This window comes from Pristiophorus japonicus, chromosome 14, assembly GCF_044704955.1.
Source record: "Pristiophorus japonicus isolate sPriJap1 chromosome 14, sPriJap1.hap1, whole genome shotgun sequence".
NCBI lineage: Eukaryota > Metazoa > Chordata > Chondrichthyes > Pristiophoridae > Pristiophorus > Pristiophorus japonicus.
Genome location: NC_091990.1, coordinates 16,900,161 through 16,916,263, shown reverse-complemented (window position 1 = coordinate 16,916,263; position 16,103 = coordinate 16,900,161). Strand labels below are relative to the sequence as shown.

Below are 16,103 nucleotides of genomic sequence, written 5' to 3'. Positions count from 1 at the left end.
TAGCTTTGGGTTTCACGTTGCCAATGTTAATGTATTTGGAAACAGAGACGCAAATGGGTGACTTAATTGTCGAAGCAAGTTCACTTCCCACCCTCCCTGCGTAGGCAAGCAGCTGGCCTCCACTTTACGCCCTCTCCAGATGGCACAGGTTGGCGTCGTTGTAGGTCAATTCACCTTGAAGAAAATCTCTCAGCTGTGTTTTGAAGTGTGCCTCTAATCTTATTTTTGTTTCAGTGGTGATTTTATTGAAGTCATCCTGACCTGCGGTTTAAGTGCTGCAAATTTTAACTGATAATACCGACCCATTCCTGGTTTTATTAAGGAGCGTCCACTATAACCAGGCATACTTAGTTGGGCTTTTTTTCTTTTCAGAAAACTAAAGGTCAAGAATTTTATTAGTGTAGCCAGTGTATACGATTTTACTAACCTATGGGAGAAAAAGTTAGGATATGCAAATGTAAAGATTTACTGTGACCCCTGCATAAAATTTGTGGCAAGTCCATTAGGTAATAAATGCACCATTGAAATATCCTATATAATGAAAGCTTCGTCTGTGAAATGTTTTCACCTGCATTGTTTTCATGCACTGCAATAATGTAAATAGTGTATAATATATGTATTTTTTTATCCCTGCATTTACTGTGTTAGGCCCTGCAGTGGTTCCACCTCAGTACTACGGTGTTCCATGGGGTGTTTATCCAGCCAATCTCTTCCAGCAGCAAGCTGCAGCAGCTGCTGCCAACAACTCTGCAAACCAGCAGGCTGCATCACAGGCACAGCAAGGCCAGCAACAGGCAAGTCGCCCATCTGTTTATAGCTTGGTGCAGGAGAACATTAACACTGAATCAGGGAAGTTGGGCAAATACATTTTGGCTTGGAAGATAAGCACGGATTTTTCCCCACTTTAAAATATTTTGGGGCGTGGGGGGGAGCCTTCCACAATGCTTTCATCTTTACAGCCTTTAGAGATTCAGCCTTCTGCTTTTAAATTATAGATCAAATGTGAGGTAAAAGCATTTGTAAAATACATGTTTATTTAATGTGCCTGAATTAAATTCATGTCAAGGAACACCATTATTAGTCATTCTTGAATGCAGTTGGTCAGGTTTTTAAAAAGGTGTAGATTGTAAAGTTGTATTTATACTGATCATCTTTAAAAGCTCTAAGTGGAGCTAAAGTGTTAGCCAAGTGTTGGCGGTGGGTTTACAAAAGTCAGTCTGGCGATGATGACACACTTGCCCTCACTGAGAACAGTGTTCGCTAATGAGAATTTCAATTCTGTACTCAAAAGACCTGAGCCAGACTGAGTATATATTTGCTGCAGTTAAAATGAATAATTATAGGGTGCTTAGATTTTGGGTTGATCTTTGTACAATTTGGAGCTATTGATCTATCGGGGATTGTGCCTTTTAACTTAGTTTGCTTGAAATTATTATTTTGTTTAAAAAGAAATAACAATGTTCTACACCTAGAATATGCTGACAGGCAGAATAATGGTTTATTTTTATAGTCTGATGTTGATTCCCTGATGGCCCTCCTTGTATGTCTAGTGAATAGCTGAGACACAGCAAGAAAGACACCAGTTCCATCACAAAGGTCGTGATAGGGGTGCTATTGGGCTCGAGCCCTTGGTTAGCAAAGGTAAAGCTGGCTAACATACCCCGATTCCAATGCAACAGACACGCGAGAATGAGGATGCAATAGGGCTTGGTGGGGATCTCTCTCTCCTTCTTTCTCTCACTCACGCACTCACTCACACACACACAACTGTCGAGGCACTAATGTGAATAATGGATGAAGCCCTGAGGTTGCTTAGCTGTGCAATAATACTTTACTGATGAGTCAACACCTTCAGGAAAGAGACTCTTAGCAAGAAAAGTCTACCACCACTATTTCCTACAGTTTAGTGGTTATGATGCTGCCCCACGGTAATTCTCCTTTCCATCTAGAGTAAATCCCCTGTGGCATTTTTCTTTGAATCGTGAAATGTGGAGATCTGCATCACAGCATCTTCTGCTTTTCTAAGTGTAAAGCACCATTAGTCGATGTTTCAATAGTCCCGTATGTTTTATCCCAGGTTCTGCGTGCTGGAGCCAATCAGCGGCCTTTGACCCCAAATCAGAGCCAACAAGGACAACAAGCAGACAGCCTGGTAGCGGCTGCAGCTGTGAACTCAGCCCTAGCTTTTAGCCAGGGACTAGCCACTGGGATGCCAGGTAAAATATTATCCATTACTTCTGTGCAGCAGATGCATGTATTATCTGGTGGGGAAAGTGGTTTACAGAAAACTCATTGCATTATGGACAAGTTCATTGTTGACATATGTGGAACTTTTTCAAGTCCAACGCTACATAGCTGAATTCTGGGAAGTAATTGGTCAGCTGTCTTCATTTTCTGAATAATCTATGAAAGTAAACTAGCACGAAATAAAATAGATAGCAAGAGTTTCTATGGGTATATAAAAAGGAAAAGAGTGGCAAGAGTAAATGTTGGTCCCTTAGAGGACGAGACCGGGGAATTGGTAATGGGGAACAAGGAGATGGCAGAAACTCTGAACAAATATTTTGTATCAGTCTTTATGGTAGAGGACACTAACTATTCCAACAGTGGATAGTCAAGGGGCTATGGGGGGGGAAGGGACGTAACATCATCACAATAACTAAGGAGATGGTACTCAGTAAGATAACGGGACTAAAGGCAGGTAAATCCTCTGGACCTGATGGCTTGCATCGTAGAGTCTTAAGAGAAGTAGTGGCAGGGATAGTGGATGCATTTGTTGTAATTTACCGAAATTCCCTGGATTCTGGGGAGGTCCCAGCAGATTGGAAAACTGCAAATGTAACGACCCTATTCAAAAAAGGAGGCAGACAAAAAGCAGGAAACTATAGACCAGTTAGCCTAACATTTGTGGTTGGGAAAATGTTGGAGTCCATTATTAAAGAAGCAGTAACAGGACATTTGGAAAAGCAAAATTCGGTCAGGCAGAGTCAGCATGGATTTATGAGGGGATGTCATGTTGGACAAATTTGCTGGAGTTCTTTGAGGATGTAACGAACAGGGTGAATAAAGGGGAACCAGTGGATGTGGTGTATTTGGACATCCAGAAGGCATTTGACAAGGTGCCACACAAAAGGTTACTGCACAAGGTAAAGGTTCATGGGCTTGGGGGTAATATATTAGCATGGATAGAGAATTGGCTAACAGAAAACAGAGAGTCAGGATAAATGGTTCATTCTCTGGTTGGCAACCAGTAAATAGTGGGGTGCTGCAGGGATCAGTGCTGGGACCCCAACTATTTACAATCTATATTAATGACTTGGAAGAAGGGACTGAGTGTAACGTAGCCAAGTTTGCTGACGATACAAAGATGGGAGGAAAAGCAATGCGTGAAGAGGACACAAAAAATCTGCAAAAGGACATAGGCTAAGTGAGTGGGCAAAAATTTGGCAAATGGAGTATAATGTTGGAAAGTGTGAGGTCATGCACATTGGCAGAAAAAAAATCAAAGAGCAGGTTATTATTTAAATAGAGAGAGATTGCAAAGTGCTGCAGTACAGCGTGACCTTGGGGGTACTTGTGCAAGGAACACAAAAGGTTAGTATGCAGGTCCAGCAAGTGATCAGGAAGGCCAATGGAATCTTGGCCTTTATCGCAAAGGGGATGGAGTACAAAAGCAGGGAAGTCTTGCTACAGTTGTACAAGGTATTGTTGAGGCCACACCTGGAATAATGCATGCAGTTTTGTTTTCCATATTTACGTAAGGATATACTTGCTTTGGAGGCAGTTCAGCGAAGGTTCACTCGGTTGATTCCGGAGATGAGGGGGTTGACTTATGAGGAAAGGCTGAGTAGGTTGGGCCTCTACTCATTGGAATTCAGAAAAATGAAAGGTGATCTTATCGAAACATATAAGATTATGAGGGGCTTGACAAGGTGGGTGCAGAGAGGATGTTTCCACTGATAGGGGAGACTAGAACTAGAGGGCATAATCTTAGAATAAGGGGCCGCCCATTTAAAACGGATGAGGAGAAATTTCTTCTGAGGGTTGTGGATCTGTGGAATTCGCTGCCTCAGAGCTGTGGAAGCTGGGATATTAAATAAGTTTAAGACCGAAATAGACAGTTTCTTAAACGATAAGGGAATAAGGAGTTATGGGGAGCGGGCAGGGAGGTGGATCTGAGTCATGTGATTGGATCAGCCATGATCTTATTGAATGGCGGAGCAGGCTCGAGGGGCCGTATGGCCTACTCCTGCTCCTATTATGTTCTTAAAAGCATGAGAAATGTTATGGAGCGTATTTCTGCCGTGTGTACGTATAATTATAACTAATTCAGTCTTTAAAAGTGCTTGGAACAAAATCCTTTTAAGCTTTATCTATCGAATGAGTGTTTAGTACATTTAAATAATAAAAAAAAAAAAGCTAGCTGAATTTTAGAAACACATTAAAAACTTTTTGAACGCTACAATTTCCAAGTATCTTGCTCTGACCTGATTGCAGTACCAGCTAGGATTGAATTCCAAGTGCGCAGTGTCTGGTTATTATGTAAACTATTTGTGTTGTTGGTGGATGTGCTGTCACTGCTGAAGCACAAGGTCAAAGAAGGAAGTGTAGTCATCATTTGCAATTGTAGATGTAGAGAAATGCAGGTTAAAATCAAGCAGTTCAGTACAGGCTAGCAGGGAGCACACCAAATTAGATATCAGCGGTGGTTAATCTTAAATTTAAGTTTTCGCTCAATGTTTGAAGTTGTAATATGAAGCAGTGTTGGAGATGTCATTGTTGGATTTGTCTGGCAGTGATGACACACTTGCCCTCACTGAGAACGCTGTTCAGTTATGAGAACTTCACTCGTACTCAAATGATCTGAGCCAGACATTAACAGTTTGATGTTTTGAATAGCACGACAAGCCTAAATGCTAATTTGCTTAAAACACATTGTACATGTACAGGAGCTGCATGTTTTTGCTACAGGCTGATTGTAATAAAATATTATAATACTTCACAACATCGCCATGATTTAAAAAGAAAGACTTGGATTTATATGGTGCCTTTCACGACCACCGGACGTCTCAAAGCGCTTTACAGCCAATGAAGTACTTTTTGGAGCAGGGTCACTTGTACTGTGGGAAATGCTGCAGCCACTTTGCGCACAGCAAGCTCCCACAAACAACAACGTGCTAATGACTAGATAGTCTGTTTGTTATGTTGTTTGAGGGATAAATATTGGCCAGGACACCAGGGATAACTCCCCTCCCTGCTCTTTGAAATAGTGCCATTTTACGTCCACCTGAGAGGTCAGATGGGGCCCCGGTTTAACGTCTCTAAGATGTCACCTCCAACAGTGCAACATTGCACTGGAGTGTCGGCCTAGATTCATGTGCTCAAATCTCTGGAGTGGGACTTGAATCCAGAATCTTCAGACTCCGAGGCGAGGGTGCTACCCACTACCGGTGGGTATTCATGGCCCAATGTAGGTTTATGGGAGGGGTTGATTTTCAGACATGTTGAAGATCTCTTCCAACAGTTTGCAATTACACAGTGCCTACAACATCGCAAAATGTCTCACAGCCTTTCACTGAGGTGTAATCAAAACTATGGAACACTGGGAAAAAGATGATATTGGGGCGGGGGGTGATCAGTAGCTTGGCCAAAAAAGTGGGTTATAAGGAAGGTGATAGTGGGGGAGTTCAGGGGGAAGGTATTAGAGCAGTGGGCCGAGACGCCTGGCATTGGCAGCGGGGGTTGCACTTTAAGTCCAGAATCAGTGAAATGCAGGATTGCTGTGGGAGGGGGTGGGGGGAGTTGCTGGGGAGGTGATAAGAGACAAGGTGGCACACTGCCATAGTGAGATTTAAACACCAGGGTTGAGGATACTGGGAGCCAAAGGGGTGACAAGTGAGCAGTCTTGTTGCGCAACAAGATAGTGGCTGCAGAGATTCGGATGAACTGACATTTATCGTGGGTGGAAGATGGAAGGTCGGCCAGGAGAGCATTAGAATAAACCAGTCTGGAGGTGACGAACGTGGATGAGGAGGCATGGGTGGAGATGGAGAGAGGAGGTGTGCGGGGCGGAGGTTTAGCTTGCAGTCAAATAGGCCGAGGTAGCCCTTGTTTCACCTCCCAATTCCCTCGTCTGTGGTGAGCAGGCAGTTTGACCACAGCAGAGGCTGTTCTTGTTCTCGTCAGACTTCCAAGGGTGGACTTTGCACCGGATCGGAGTCAGAAGCACCTGAACAACTTCTCTCCTAGCATGTAATATTGAGGCAGGTTTCAGTTTCTTTGCCACCAGTCTAGCAGACATCATCAAACTAAACACAGAGCAGGGGATTGACTTTGTGATACGTGTGGTATGTATGGCTGTCACATTTGACGCAGTGAATTTATCAGCTGAGCTACTGAAGGCAAATAGACAGTTAATGAATTCTGAACTGTTAAGTGTTGATTACAATCTCAATGCTAGGCTGTTTCTCATTACTGCATTTCCACTTTGGCATTTCTTCTTGAATACTTAAGTCAATATGTAGTACTATATACAAATGGGTATCATACCGAGAGCACTATTTTTATTTTAGGTTATCAAGTCCTCGCTCCAGCTGCTTACTATGACCAGACTGGCGCCCTGGTGGTGAATACTGGGGCTCGCAATGGCCTTGGGGCTCCTGTACGACTCGTTGCTCCAGCACCTGTAATCATTAGTCCATCCGCAGCGCAGGCAGGTAAGGTTGGCCTGTTGGAAAATGGGGAGGAAAGCACTGCTATTTATAAGCCTATTTGCTGCCTCTTAAAAACTGATCCCTGGTAAGGCTGCTATGTAATTTCAGATGCTGCAGTGTTTTCACTGACCCACGAGTCTATTTAACCCTGCAGTAGAAATTTTCTTGTCATAAAATAGCTGTTGTAGCGAATCTTTAGCTGTTGTCACATTGGATATTTATTTTGCCGTGATGCTTTCGCAGTGCTTCCCCTTTTTTTACTTTTTAATTTTCTGATGAATTTTGTGCTTTTCAATTTGAACAATCATTGGACCCAAGTTTCGACAGGTCTTTTTTTTTAGAGCAACTAGTTTTTTTTTTTGAGTATCATAAAAATTGCAATTCTCCACATTTAGTTCGCTCCAGTTTCAATAAGTTAGTTCAGTTTCTTTTTAGTTCAGTTTTTTTTCCCCAAAGGGAGCATTACTAGCCACTTACGCCTGTTTTAGCCATTTAAGCAAGTTTAGACAGTTCATCGTTACTCCAAACTAACTTAGGCCAGCGTATGTGTCCACTTTTGTACGCTCAGAAAAATCTTGTGTCGACTGGTGCAGGTAGTGGGAGGGGGGAGGAAAGTTAAAGGATTTTACAAAGCATTAAACACTTCATATTTAACAATAAAGAACCATCATCAATGATAAATAAACCAATAAATAAAAATGTAAAAGTTCCTACCTCACCTACTGTAGCACGCAGCGCCTATCTGTTCGGCCAGGGGCTGGGGCGGGATTTGAGCACCGGGAGCCAGCACATGCAGCAGCGTCGTCTTTTCGGGCCGTTCAGCCAGGGGCTCGGGGCTCGGGGCCACCTTTAAAGATGGCCGATTGCCGATGTTTGTGAGCCAATGCGCATGCGCAATGCTGCCGGCACTCAGACAGACTAGGACATACCCCTCTCCCTCCCCCACCCGCCAGCTGTGTTGACACAGCACATCCATAGCTCCCCCCCCCCCCCCCCGGTGCTCCTGCTGCGCGGCGCCGAGTCCGATGGAGGCCTGATGAATATCGAGAATACTGCGGTAAGGATTAGGCGTGCTTTTTATTCCAGAACGAGAGGTGCGCCGTTCTAAGGATCGGTTGAAACTTGAGCCCTTAGTTTGTGGAAATTAAATTAACACTTTCATTGCAGTTATTGCAGCTTAATCCTCTTCGTGCTCTTCCCCAACTGTATGCCCAGTCCCCCCTCCTAGTCACTTTCCATGCCAGTAATCCACTGGCCTATGTGAGTGAGATTACCTATTGGTGGTGCCAAATTAGGTGGAGTTTTACACTGTGAACACATGTCCAGTAGAAACTGGATTGACTCAGCCCAAACTCATTTCTCTCAGTTGTTGAAAAACTTTTTTTTTTTAACTTTCAACACCATGCCATTTCCCCTGCACATCCTTAGACAAGAGGTTCTGCAGCTCAGTTTGAAAACAATGAGTTTGATGTGAGTATTTTAGCCAAAAATATATTGATCGCTGCATCAGCTTTGGTTGGATTGAGTTCAAATCCCAGCACGGCAAGCTATGAACTTAAATTGAATCTGTCTGGTGATTGTGGGCTGGCACCAGGGACAATCTCTGCCAGATTTGTGAAAGATCAGACGGGTTCACTAATGGGCAGAGAACCTGTCACCCCTACTCAGTCTGGTCTGGTCTACATGTGGCTCAAGCCCACACTGCATTCGTGAGTCTGAAAGACTTCTGAAGTGTCAAGTCACTCATTTTGCTTGGTCATCTGGGAATGGGAAATAAAGGTGGCTTGGCCAGCATCACCCACAACTAAAGACATTAAAAAAAAATGATATTGTGGGAATGCAATTAGTACAATTTAAAAAAAACATTCAATAAAGCAAGTTGTAATGAAATACATTTGTTTTTTATGATATGACAACATAATCAAACGTTGCTCCATTTAATGGCCTAATTTAAATAATTGCTTTTAACTGAACCATGTAGATTTTTGAAGTGGCCTCTGTTCTAGTGCCCTGATGATCCCTCTTAAAAGTTCAGTCAAAAATTGAAGTGTGCTTCGACATATGTTGGCCCACTTCTGCACCGTATTTATACATTGTGTTTCTGCAACACTAAACAATGCTGTAGGACCTAATGTTTGTATGGGGAGCAGTTTTTACAGCAGCCAGTTCCACTTGAACATTGTGGGAGCAGGGTTGGTCACGTGGATGTTATTGATGTGAGATCATCGGAACCACAAATCGTTTTAAAGGGAGGCTGTTGCTTGATGTGAATTCTCCCAGTAGAATGAACATAAGAAATTGGAGCAGGAGTAGGACATTTGGCTCTTCGAGCCTGTTCCGCCATTCAATAAGATCTTGGCTGATCTAATCTTGGCCTCAACTCCATTTCCCTGCCCACTCCCCATAACCCTTGACTTCCTTATCATTCAAAAATCTGTCTATTTCCACCACTTGCTTTGGAGGCAGTTCCGAGAAGGTTCACTAGGTTGATTCCAGAGATGAGGGGGGGTTGACTTATGAGGAAAGGTTGAGTAGGTTGGACTTCTACTCATTGGAATTCACACGATGAGAGGCGATCTTATCGAAAGGTATAAGATTATGAGGGGGCTTGACAAGGTAAATGCAAAGAGGATGTTTCCACTGATGGGGGAGACTAGAACTAGAGGGCATGATCTTAGAATAAGGGGCTTCCCATTTAAAACCGAGATGAGGAGAAATTTCTTGAGGGTTGTTAATCTGTGGAATTCATTACCTCAGAGAACTGTGGAAGCTGGGACATTTAATAAATTTAAGACAGAAATAGACAGTTTCTTAAATGATGAGGGGTTCTGGGGAGCGGGCAGGGAGGTGGAGCTGAGTCTATGATCAGATCAGCCATGATCTTGTTAAATGACGGAGCAGGCTTGAGGGGCCGAATAGCCTACTCCTGTTCATATTTCTTACGTTCTTAAAGGAGGCCTGGTGCAATCCCCATCCTGGTGACATTCCTTTAAAGGACGTAGATAATCCGATAAAGTTGACAACCTTTCTATTCCTCCTTCGTTCATAGCCCATTGCCTGTACATTATACACCTGGCACCTCAATGCATCTGTCCTTCTGTTTCAACAGTTGCCGCAGCAGCAGCCTCAGCGAACGGTACAGCTAGTGGTCTAGCAGGGACAGCAAATGGCTCCTTTCGCCCAATGGGCAACCAGCAGCCACAGCAACAACAGCAGCAGCAGCCCACCAACAGTTTGGCCTCAAACTCATTCTACGGTAACAATTCCCTGTCTAGCACTTCACAAAGCAACTCACTGTTCTCTCAGGGGTCTGGCCAGCCTGGCAGCACTTCCCTGGGCTTTGGAAGCACTAGTTCACTTGGGGCTACACTTGGATCTGCACTTGGAGGATTTGGATCAGCAGGTACATTTATAATTGTAGGAATGCAATGCTAACTACACAACTTTAATGATCGAGTGTTGTATGAGCTGTGTTAAACTGAGTCATCACGTTTCCCTGCCAGGCATGTGCCTTCACGTATTTGTTGCCTGACCTGACTAGACATTGTTCAAAGACTTAATGGCGCACTTCAAATATACTTGGGAACCAGAAGTTTAATTTTCTTGAGCTAAAACCATCTCCAAAAACAAAAGATCTTGCAAAGTGCCACGCTATAAGCTGATTTCTGGTTTTGTAGCATTGACGTAAAGATTAATGCCACATGCCTAGCAGGTTACAACGTGATACTTCAGGCTTGTCATGAGGCAGGTTTAGCATAATATCGATACGCTCACATCTGAGCTAATAATCTTCAGAATTATGCCTTGTGTGATAACTAATTCACACGTGTAATCGCCAGTATTTCTACGCCACTGTTTCCTCAAAATGCCCTCTCCGGGCACAACACAAGAGTTTGGAAAGATAATATCTATAACTTTCCACCGTTTTTAGTAGAAATTTGGCACACCCACCATTATGCTTCACTGAACTCCTAGTGACAGCACTGATTTTGCAGCAAGCTTAGAATAATTAGAGAGAATGTGTTGTATTAGTTTTCAAAAAAAAAAGCGGGCTGTTTGTCACTTCAGGGTGTACTTGGATCATAATCGGTAGGTAGTAAAACAGTCCTTCTGATCGATAGAGACTATGGTGTTGAAACGACATTTAATTACGTATGCAGAGCTGTCCACATGAGGAAACTGAGAGATTTATGATCAAAAAAGAAGCGGTTTATGCACCCATGTTAAACACTTGCACCCATGCTAATTTTGTTTTAAAGGAGTTGAGGTACATCAAAATATGTAAACTTTTCAAATGAAAATGAATTGATTCTTATTCCAAAGGCTTGGACAGGTCTGCATATTTTTGTGCGCACAAAGTTGATTATTGTAGGCGATTAAAAGTAAACCATTTTTTTTATTTTGTTTTTAAGTTGGAAGCTCTAACACCAGCAGCGGCTCACGGAGAGACTCCCTAACTGGTAGCTCTGATCTGTACAAGCGAACGACCAGCAGCCTTGCTCCCATTGGCCACAACTTTTACAATGGGTTGGGATTCTCATCCTCCCCAGGCCCAGTAGGGATGCCTCTTCCAAACCAGGGTCCCAGCCACTCGCTAACACCACCGCCATCATTATCATCACACGGATCATCATCGAGCCTTAACCTGGGTAAGAGGGGTGGGTAACTCTCTTATTACAGATGATTTTCTTTGTCACAAATTTCTGGTTATGCCAGGAGTCAGAACTATTGTCTGAAATATTACAAGGGCCATAAAACATGGCTTTATCGGCAGATTACTGTGATTTTCTAAATTGTTAAAAACATAATTTGGATTTCTTTTGACAAAAATCAGAAATACCATTGAAAGAAAATCCTTCATGAATATTAAGTTGGAACGATTGATGTTATGGATAGTGGTTAGAGAATCTTATGTTCGGGGTGTTTGCGATCCATTGGCGATGATGACACACTTGCCCTCACTGAGAGCAGTTACACACTGCTCCTTTATGAGACTTAATTCATGTACTCATTATGGGCTGAGCCAAGAGCGCATTCAGAATAGACTCTCTACATGTTCAGTTAGTCACGGCAGTTAATGTGCAACAAGCTTTGCTTTCAATGTTGTATGTCGTATAAGATTTAAAAGCCTGTTGGCGTCAAATCTGTTTGATTGGGATGAAGTATATCTGCAGCCTAGCGTTGCACACTAAGGGTGTGCAGCTCTTGCCCAACTGCGTAAATCACCTCACTGAAGTAAATCAACTGATGCACCTTTAAATGGAAAACCGCCCTTTTAAAAGATCAAGCTGCTAAGAACTTTAAAAACATTGTTTTCTCGATTTTCTTTGTTGTTAAAACCATGATTTTAAAAATATTTAGCGCTAATGACCTCATTGGGTGGTTCAAGTAATTCCAATCTTGATGCATTTGTAATGACAGGCGGGCTGACAAATGGAAGTGGAAGATTTATCTCGGCGGCCCCGGGTGCTGAAGCCAAGTACCGCAGTGTCAACAGTGCCTCCAGTCTGTTTAGCTCCAGCAGTCAGTTGTTTCCACCGTCGCGTCTGCGGTATAGCATGTCCGATGTGATGCCATCAGGGCGCAGCAGATTACTAGAAGATTTCCGTAACAACCGCTATCCAAACCTTCAACTGCGTGAAATAGCCGGCCACATCATGGAATTCTCTCAGGATCAACATGGTTCAAGGTGCGGTAAATGAATTGTCATTTGAATTGGTATGCATTTTACAGGGGTTAATTGAGTATCACACAAATATAGCCCAACTGCTTTATGCAGAGGGAGACCATTGATTCAACTAGCCTATCAGTACAGAAGTGCCACATGAAGATTAATTATAGCCTCCCTAATGATTTAGATGGTTAAGGCACTGCCTGTTGAAGTTGGCCATACAGAACAGAAACCTCAATATTGTTTCCTAGTCTACCGATCTTGGCCCAGGCAAGAACTTGGGCAATACAATTGCAATATGCAGAGCAAAACCGGCTAAGGTTCCCATTCTTCATTATTATGTCGTGTTTCCTGTTGGATGCTGCGTGTATGTAGATGTTAGCTGATTGGGGTTGGATCTGGTGTCACTCATGACCCAAAATGTCCAAAAAGCTACCAATGCTCACTTTAATACTGTACTGGAGGGAGACTGCTAGTGACCTAGTGCTGCACACTAGGAAGAGCCAGCACCTTTAGAAGAGGAGGGGAGAAAATTTGCCAAAACATATCTCAGAACAGATAATTTGGGGAGAGGCAAGGCGAGAGAGTGAAGAGTGTTTGGCTGTTTTTCTCTATTTGGGAAAAACTGCTGTCTTTGGCCCTTGTGGTTGGACTTTGTCGTTTGTTGTAATGTGTTTGGGCTATGACTTTTAGTACCTTTTTTAGAAGTTTTCTTTCAGTAGCAAATTGACTTATACAAATATTTATACCAGGTGCCATGTATGTGCGTAAATCTAGTTGTTTGATGGGATGGTTTAAATTGAGATGACCAGCAAAATACAGAAAATTGAAGAGCCATTTGGCAATTTTGAACCTTAAAAAGGAAGGTTTGTCACTGCAAGGTTTGTTGGAATAAATACAAGTACAGTTTTGAAAGAAAGTTGCAGAAGCTTTGTCATACTGTCGCAGCACAATCTACTGCAAACGGGGCAAGAAGTGATTAACGCAACCCCAGAGCCATGACTGTTTTGTGCAAAGAAAAAATAAGTTTTGCCGAGTCATTTTGATTCATCTGCAGAATAGCACGTAGGCCATGTAACAAAACAATTGCTGTAGTCCAGCATTTCACAGCTCGTACTGCACTATAGGAGCAGATGGACCCTGTATCATCATCAGGCACAATAGCAGCTGTTAAGTTTGTATCTCATACAGAGTGATGAGGTAAGTTCATACTTCATACAGAGTAAAACAGGGGGTGGGGGGTGGGGGGGCGGTGGGTGTTAAAATTCATGATGTAAGAAGGCAAAGATTAACAATCCCACACACAGACAGGAGATCTCCCTCTGCAAAGCATCTATTTACTTACTGTGTGGCAGGACATTGCATTTGCAGAGATCCATGTCTGGCATGTGTACAGACAAACGTTCCTGCTTTACAAAGTCTATGCAGCCATGCATTTAAACTGTATAATGTGGTCTGTTACTCACTCGATGGATGCTTCTCTGGGGAGAGGATGAGTTGCCTACATAGACTTAGATGTTCACTGCTGCTATTCTGGTGAGGTATATGGGACCACCCTGAGATGCCTTTTGCTGGAGTCTTCAGCTTCTGCTTTGGACCACTTAAAGTTGGCAGGGCCAAGGCTGTGAGTGAGGGAATTGCACTGATGAGCTATATCTGGCTCCTGGTAGGGCAGGGGGCATGCTGGACATGCCTTGCCTGTAGCTTGATTTCCATGTTCCAAGCGACTGCCAGTTTCACAAGTAGTTCAGAATACAAACGAGCCAGCATCCAGTTGGTATATGCTACAAAGCCTTTAATGCCACCTCCTTAAAATAGTACCTTTTCACCACCGCCACTGTACAGACCTTTCAAATATTGTTCCCCACAGGTTCATTCAGCTCAAATTGGAACGAGCTACCCCTGCTGAAAGACAGCTGGTTTTCAATGAAATTCTACAGGCGGCCTATCAACTGATGGTGGATGTTTTTGGAAACTATGTAATTCAGAAGTTCTTTGAGGTAAGTAGCAAATTTGGTTTCCTTACGCTCAATTCATTCTGACACTTTAGTCAAAACCAGGCTGGCTATGTGGGACGCAGAGGAGGCAAGGTGGGATTGTGGCTTGGGTTTCAATCTGCTCTGCTGGTGCTCGCAATTCAATGAAAACTTTACCAATTAATACCTCCGTGTTAGAGAGATTACAATTTAGTAGAATAAATTAAATGCGTCGTAGAAATTTCTGGTTGGTAGATTGGGCTACCAAGCATCAAATCAACACGCTGAGAATTGCTGTGGTGTCTCTTTGGGAATCTCTCTCATCTTCAGACTATGAAATATAGCAATTAAGCTTGTTTCCCTGACCCCACTGCACTCTCCTTTTTGCCCCTTTTGTGTCTTGTGACCCCAACCCTATCCACGTACAAATATTTTCCAGCAGGAAAACTGCCTAGTCATCAAGACAATGGATGTTTTTTTTCCCAACTCGGGTTTGAGAAAACGAGTTGTAGCCTGCCTTCCAAGGTGCTGTGGCTGAATGCAGCTAATTCATCACCGACTAGAAATTGAACCTAGAGCCATTTGGCTCAGCGACATAGCAGCTATCGGGGGAGCATTGCAGATCTATGTTTATTTTTTTTTAAAAGCACACATCAATGTTGCTGTATCAACTCATTGGTCTGACGTACAAGATGGTAAGAATGATCAAGCCATAAGTCTGATCTGCTTTCACTTGGTTTTCTGAGGAAGTTTTCAACAAGAATTCCAGGGAAACATCTTTTAACCCAGAGAGCAATGAGAATGTAGAAGACTATGCAGACAGGGTTAGATGAAGGATACTCGTGTGGAGCTGAAGAATGGGCTGTAAATTCTGTGTAATTTTTAAGTAAAATGTTGTTGCAGTAAAACTTTAGCTGTGCTCCCAATCCTCTAGTTTGGAAGCTTGGATCAGAAGCTGGCGTTGGCTCAACGTATCCGTGGACACGTTCTGTCTTTGGCGCTGCAGATGTACGGTTGTCGTGTGATACAGAAGGCTCTGGAGTCTATTCCCCCAGACCAACAGATCATTGTAAGATTGAATTTGTAACTCGAATGTTTAGTCCAAGTATTTATTTTGGGCATGTTACAGGAGATTTTCCACTAGGGCACAGGCTGGAGTCAAATATATGGAAAAATTGCACACTTTTCTGTCCATTAATTTAAATGGGTGGAAAATCACACACGGGTGTGTGTGATTTCCTGGGAGTGCCAAAATGGAAAATCTCCCCTAAGTACAGTTTAGTAAGCTAATTTGGACAGCAGTTTTATTTTCTGTTTCACACTTCACTGTGCTAGCTGGTTAGGAGCAAGTCAAAATTCAGATATGTTTGTTTAATGTCAAATATCTCAATACTTTGCATTCTTTAAAACTCCCCACTTCAAACTAAATTCAGTTATCTATATATGTTGTTCTGTAATCCAGCCAGGAAAGCACAGTTTGCTGTTTTCCATAAACGTAATCTGCCTCGAGTCCACACAACCTTACACTCGAATGGCCTGCCTCACCACCCACTCCTCTTTCCTCACAGCACGCCTAACCCTGGGCCACTTTTTTTTGTATGCTAAGTCATGTTTTGGTAATTATAGAATAGTACAGCTCAGAAGGAGACCATTCGGCCCATCTAGTCTTTCAAACAACAACCCAGTTAGTCCCACTCCCCTGCTCTTTCCCCACATCCCTGCAATGTTTTCTCCAAGTATTTT

At 43.0% G+C, this 16,103-nt stretch overlaps 1 protein-coding gene and 3 non-coding genes across 11 annotated transcripts in view; all 4 read left to right on the top strand.

The window, feature by feature from the left end:
* The window catches only part of pum1 (pumilio RNA-binding family member 1), a 157,450-nt gene that overhangs the window by 117,559 nt on the left and 23,788 nt on the right, over positions 1–16,103 (top strand). For 6 of the 8 annotated variants that reach the window (XM_070898953.1, XM_070898959.1, XM_070898956.1 and 3 more), the window contains 8 exons: positions 649–794; positions 2,078–2,216; positions 6,573–6,716; positions 9,823–10,116; positions 11,126–11,362; positions 12,135–12,402; positions 14,255–14,384; positions 15,295–15,429. In XM_070898953.1, coding sequence (XP_070755054.1) covers positions 649–794; positions 2,078–2,216; positions 6,573–6,716; positions 9,823–10,116; positions 11,126–11,362; positions 12,135–12,402; positions 14,255–14,384; positions 15,295–15,429 — 1,493 coding nt within the window. The remainder of the gene's footprint in view (positions 1–648; positions 795–2,077; positions 2,217–6,572; positions 6,717–9,822; positions 10,117–11,125; positions 11,363–12,134; positions 12,403–14,254; positions 14,385–15,294; positions 15,430–16,103) is intronic. The other 2 variants (XM_070898958.1, XM_070898957.1) reach the window with 1 other exon arrangement.
* Positions 1,217–1,303, top strand: LOC139280433 (small nucleolar RNA SNORD103/SNORD85). The gene has a single exon (XR_011596686.1). It is a non-coding gene; the product is annotated as a small nucleolar RNA SNORD103/SNORD85 (small nucleolar RNA).
* LOC139280434 (small nucleolar RNA SNORD103/SNORD85) lies at positions 4,789–4,873 on the top strand. Its single transcript, XR_011596687.1, has one exon. It is a non-coding gene; the product is annotated as a small nucleolar RNA SNORD103/SNORD85 (small nucleolar RNA).
* On the top strand, positions 11,647–11,741 carry LOC139280435 (small nucleolar RNA SNORD103/SNORD85). Its single transcript, XR_011596688.1, has one exon. It is a non-coding gene; the product is annotated as a small nucleolar RNA SNORD103/SNORD85 (small nucleolar RNA).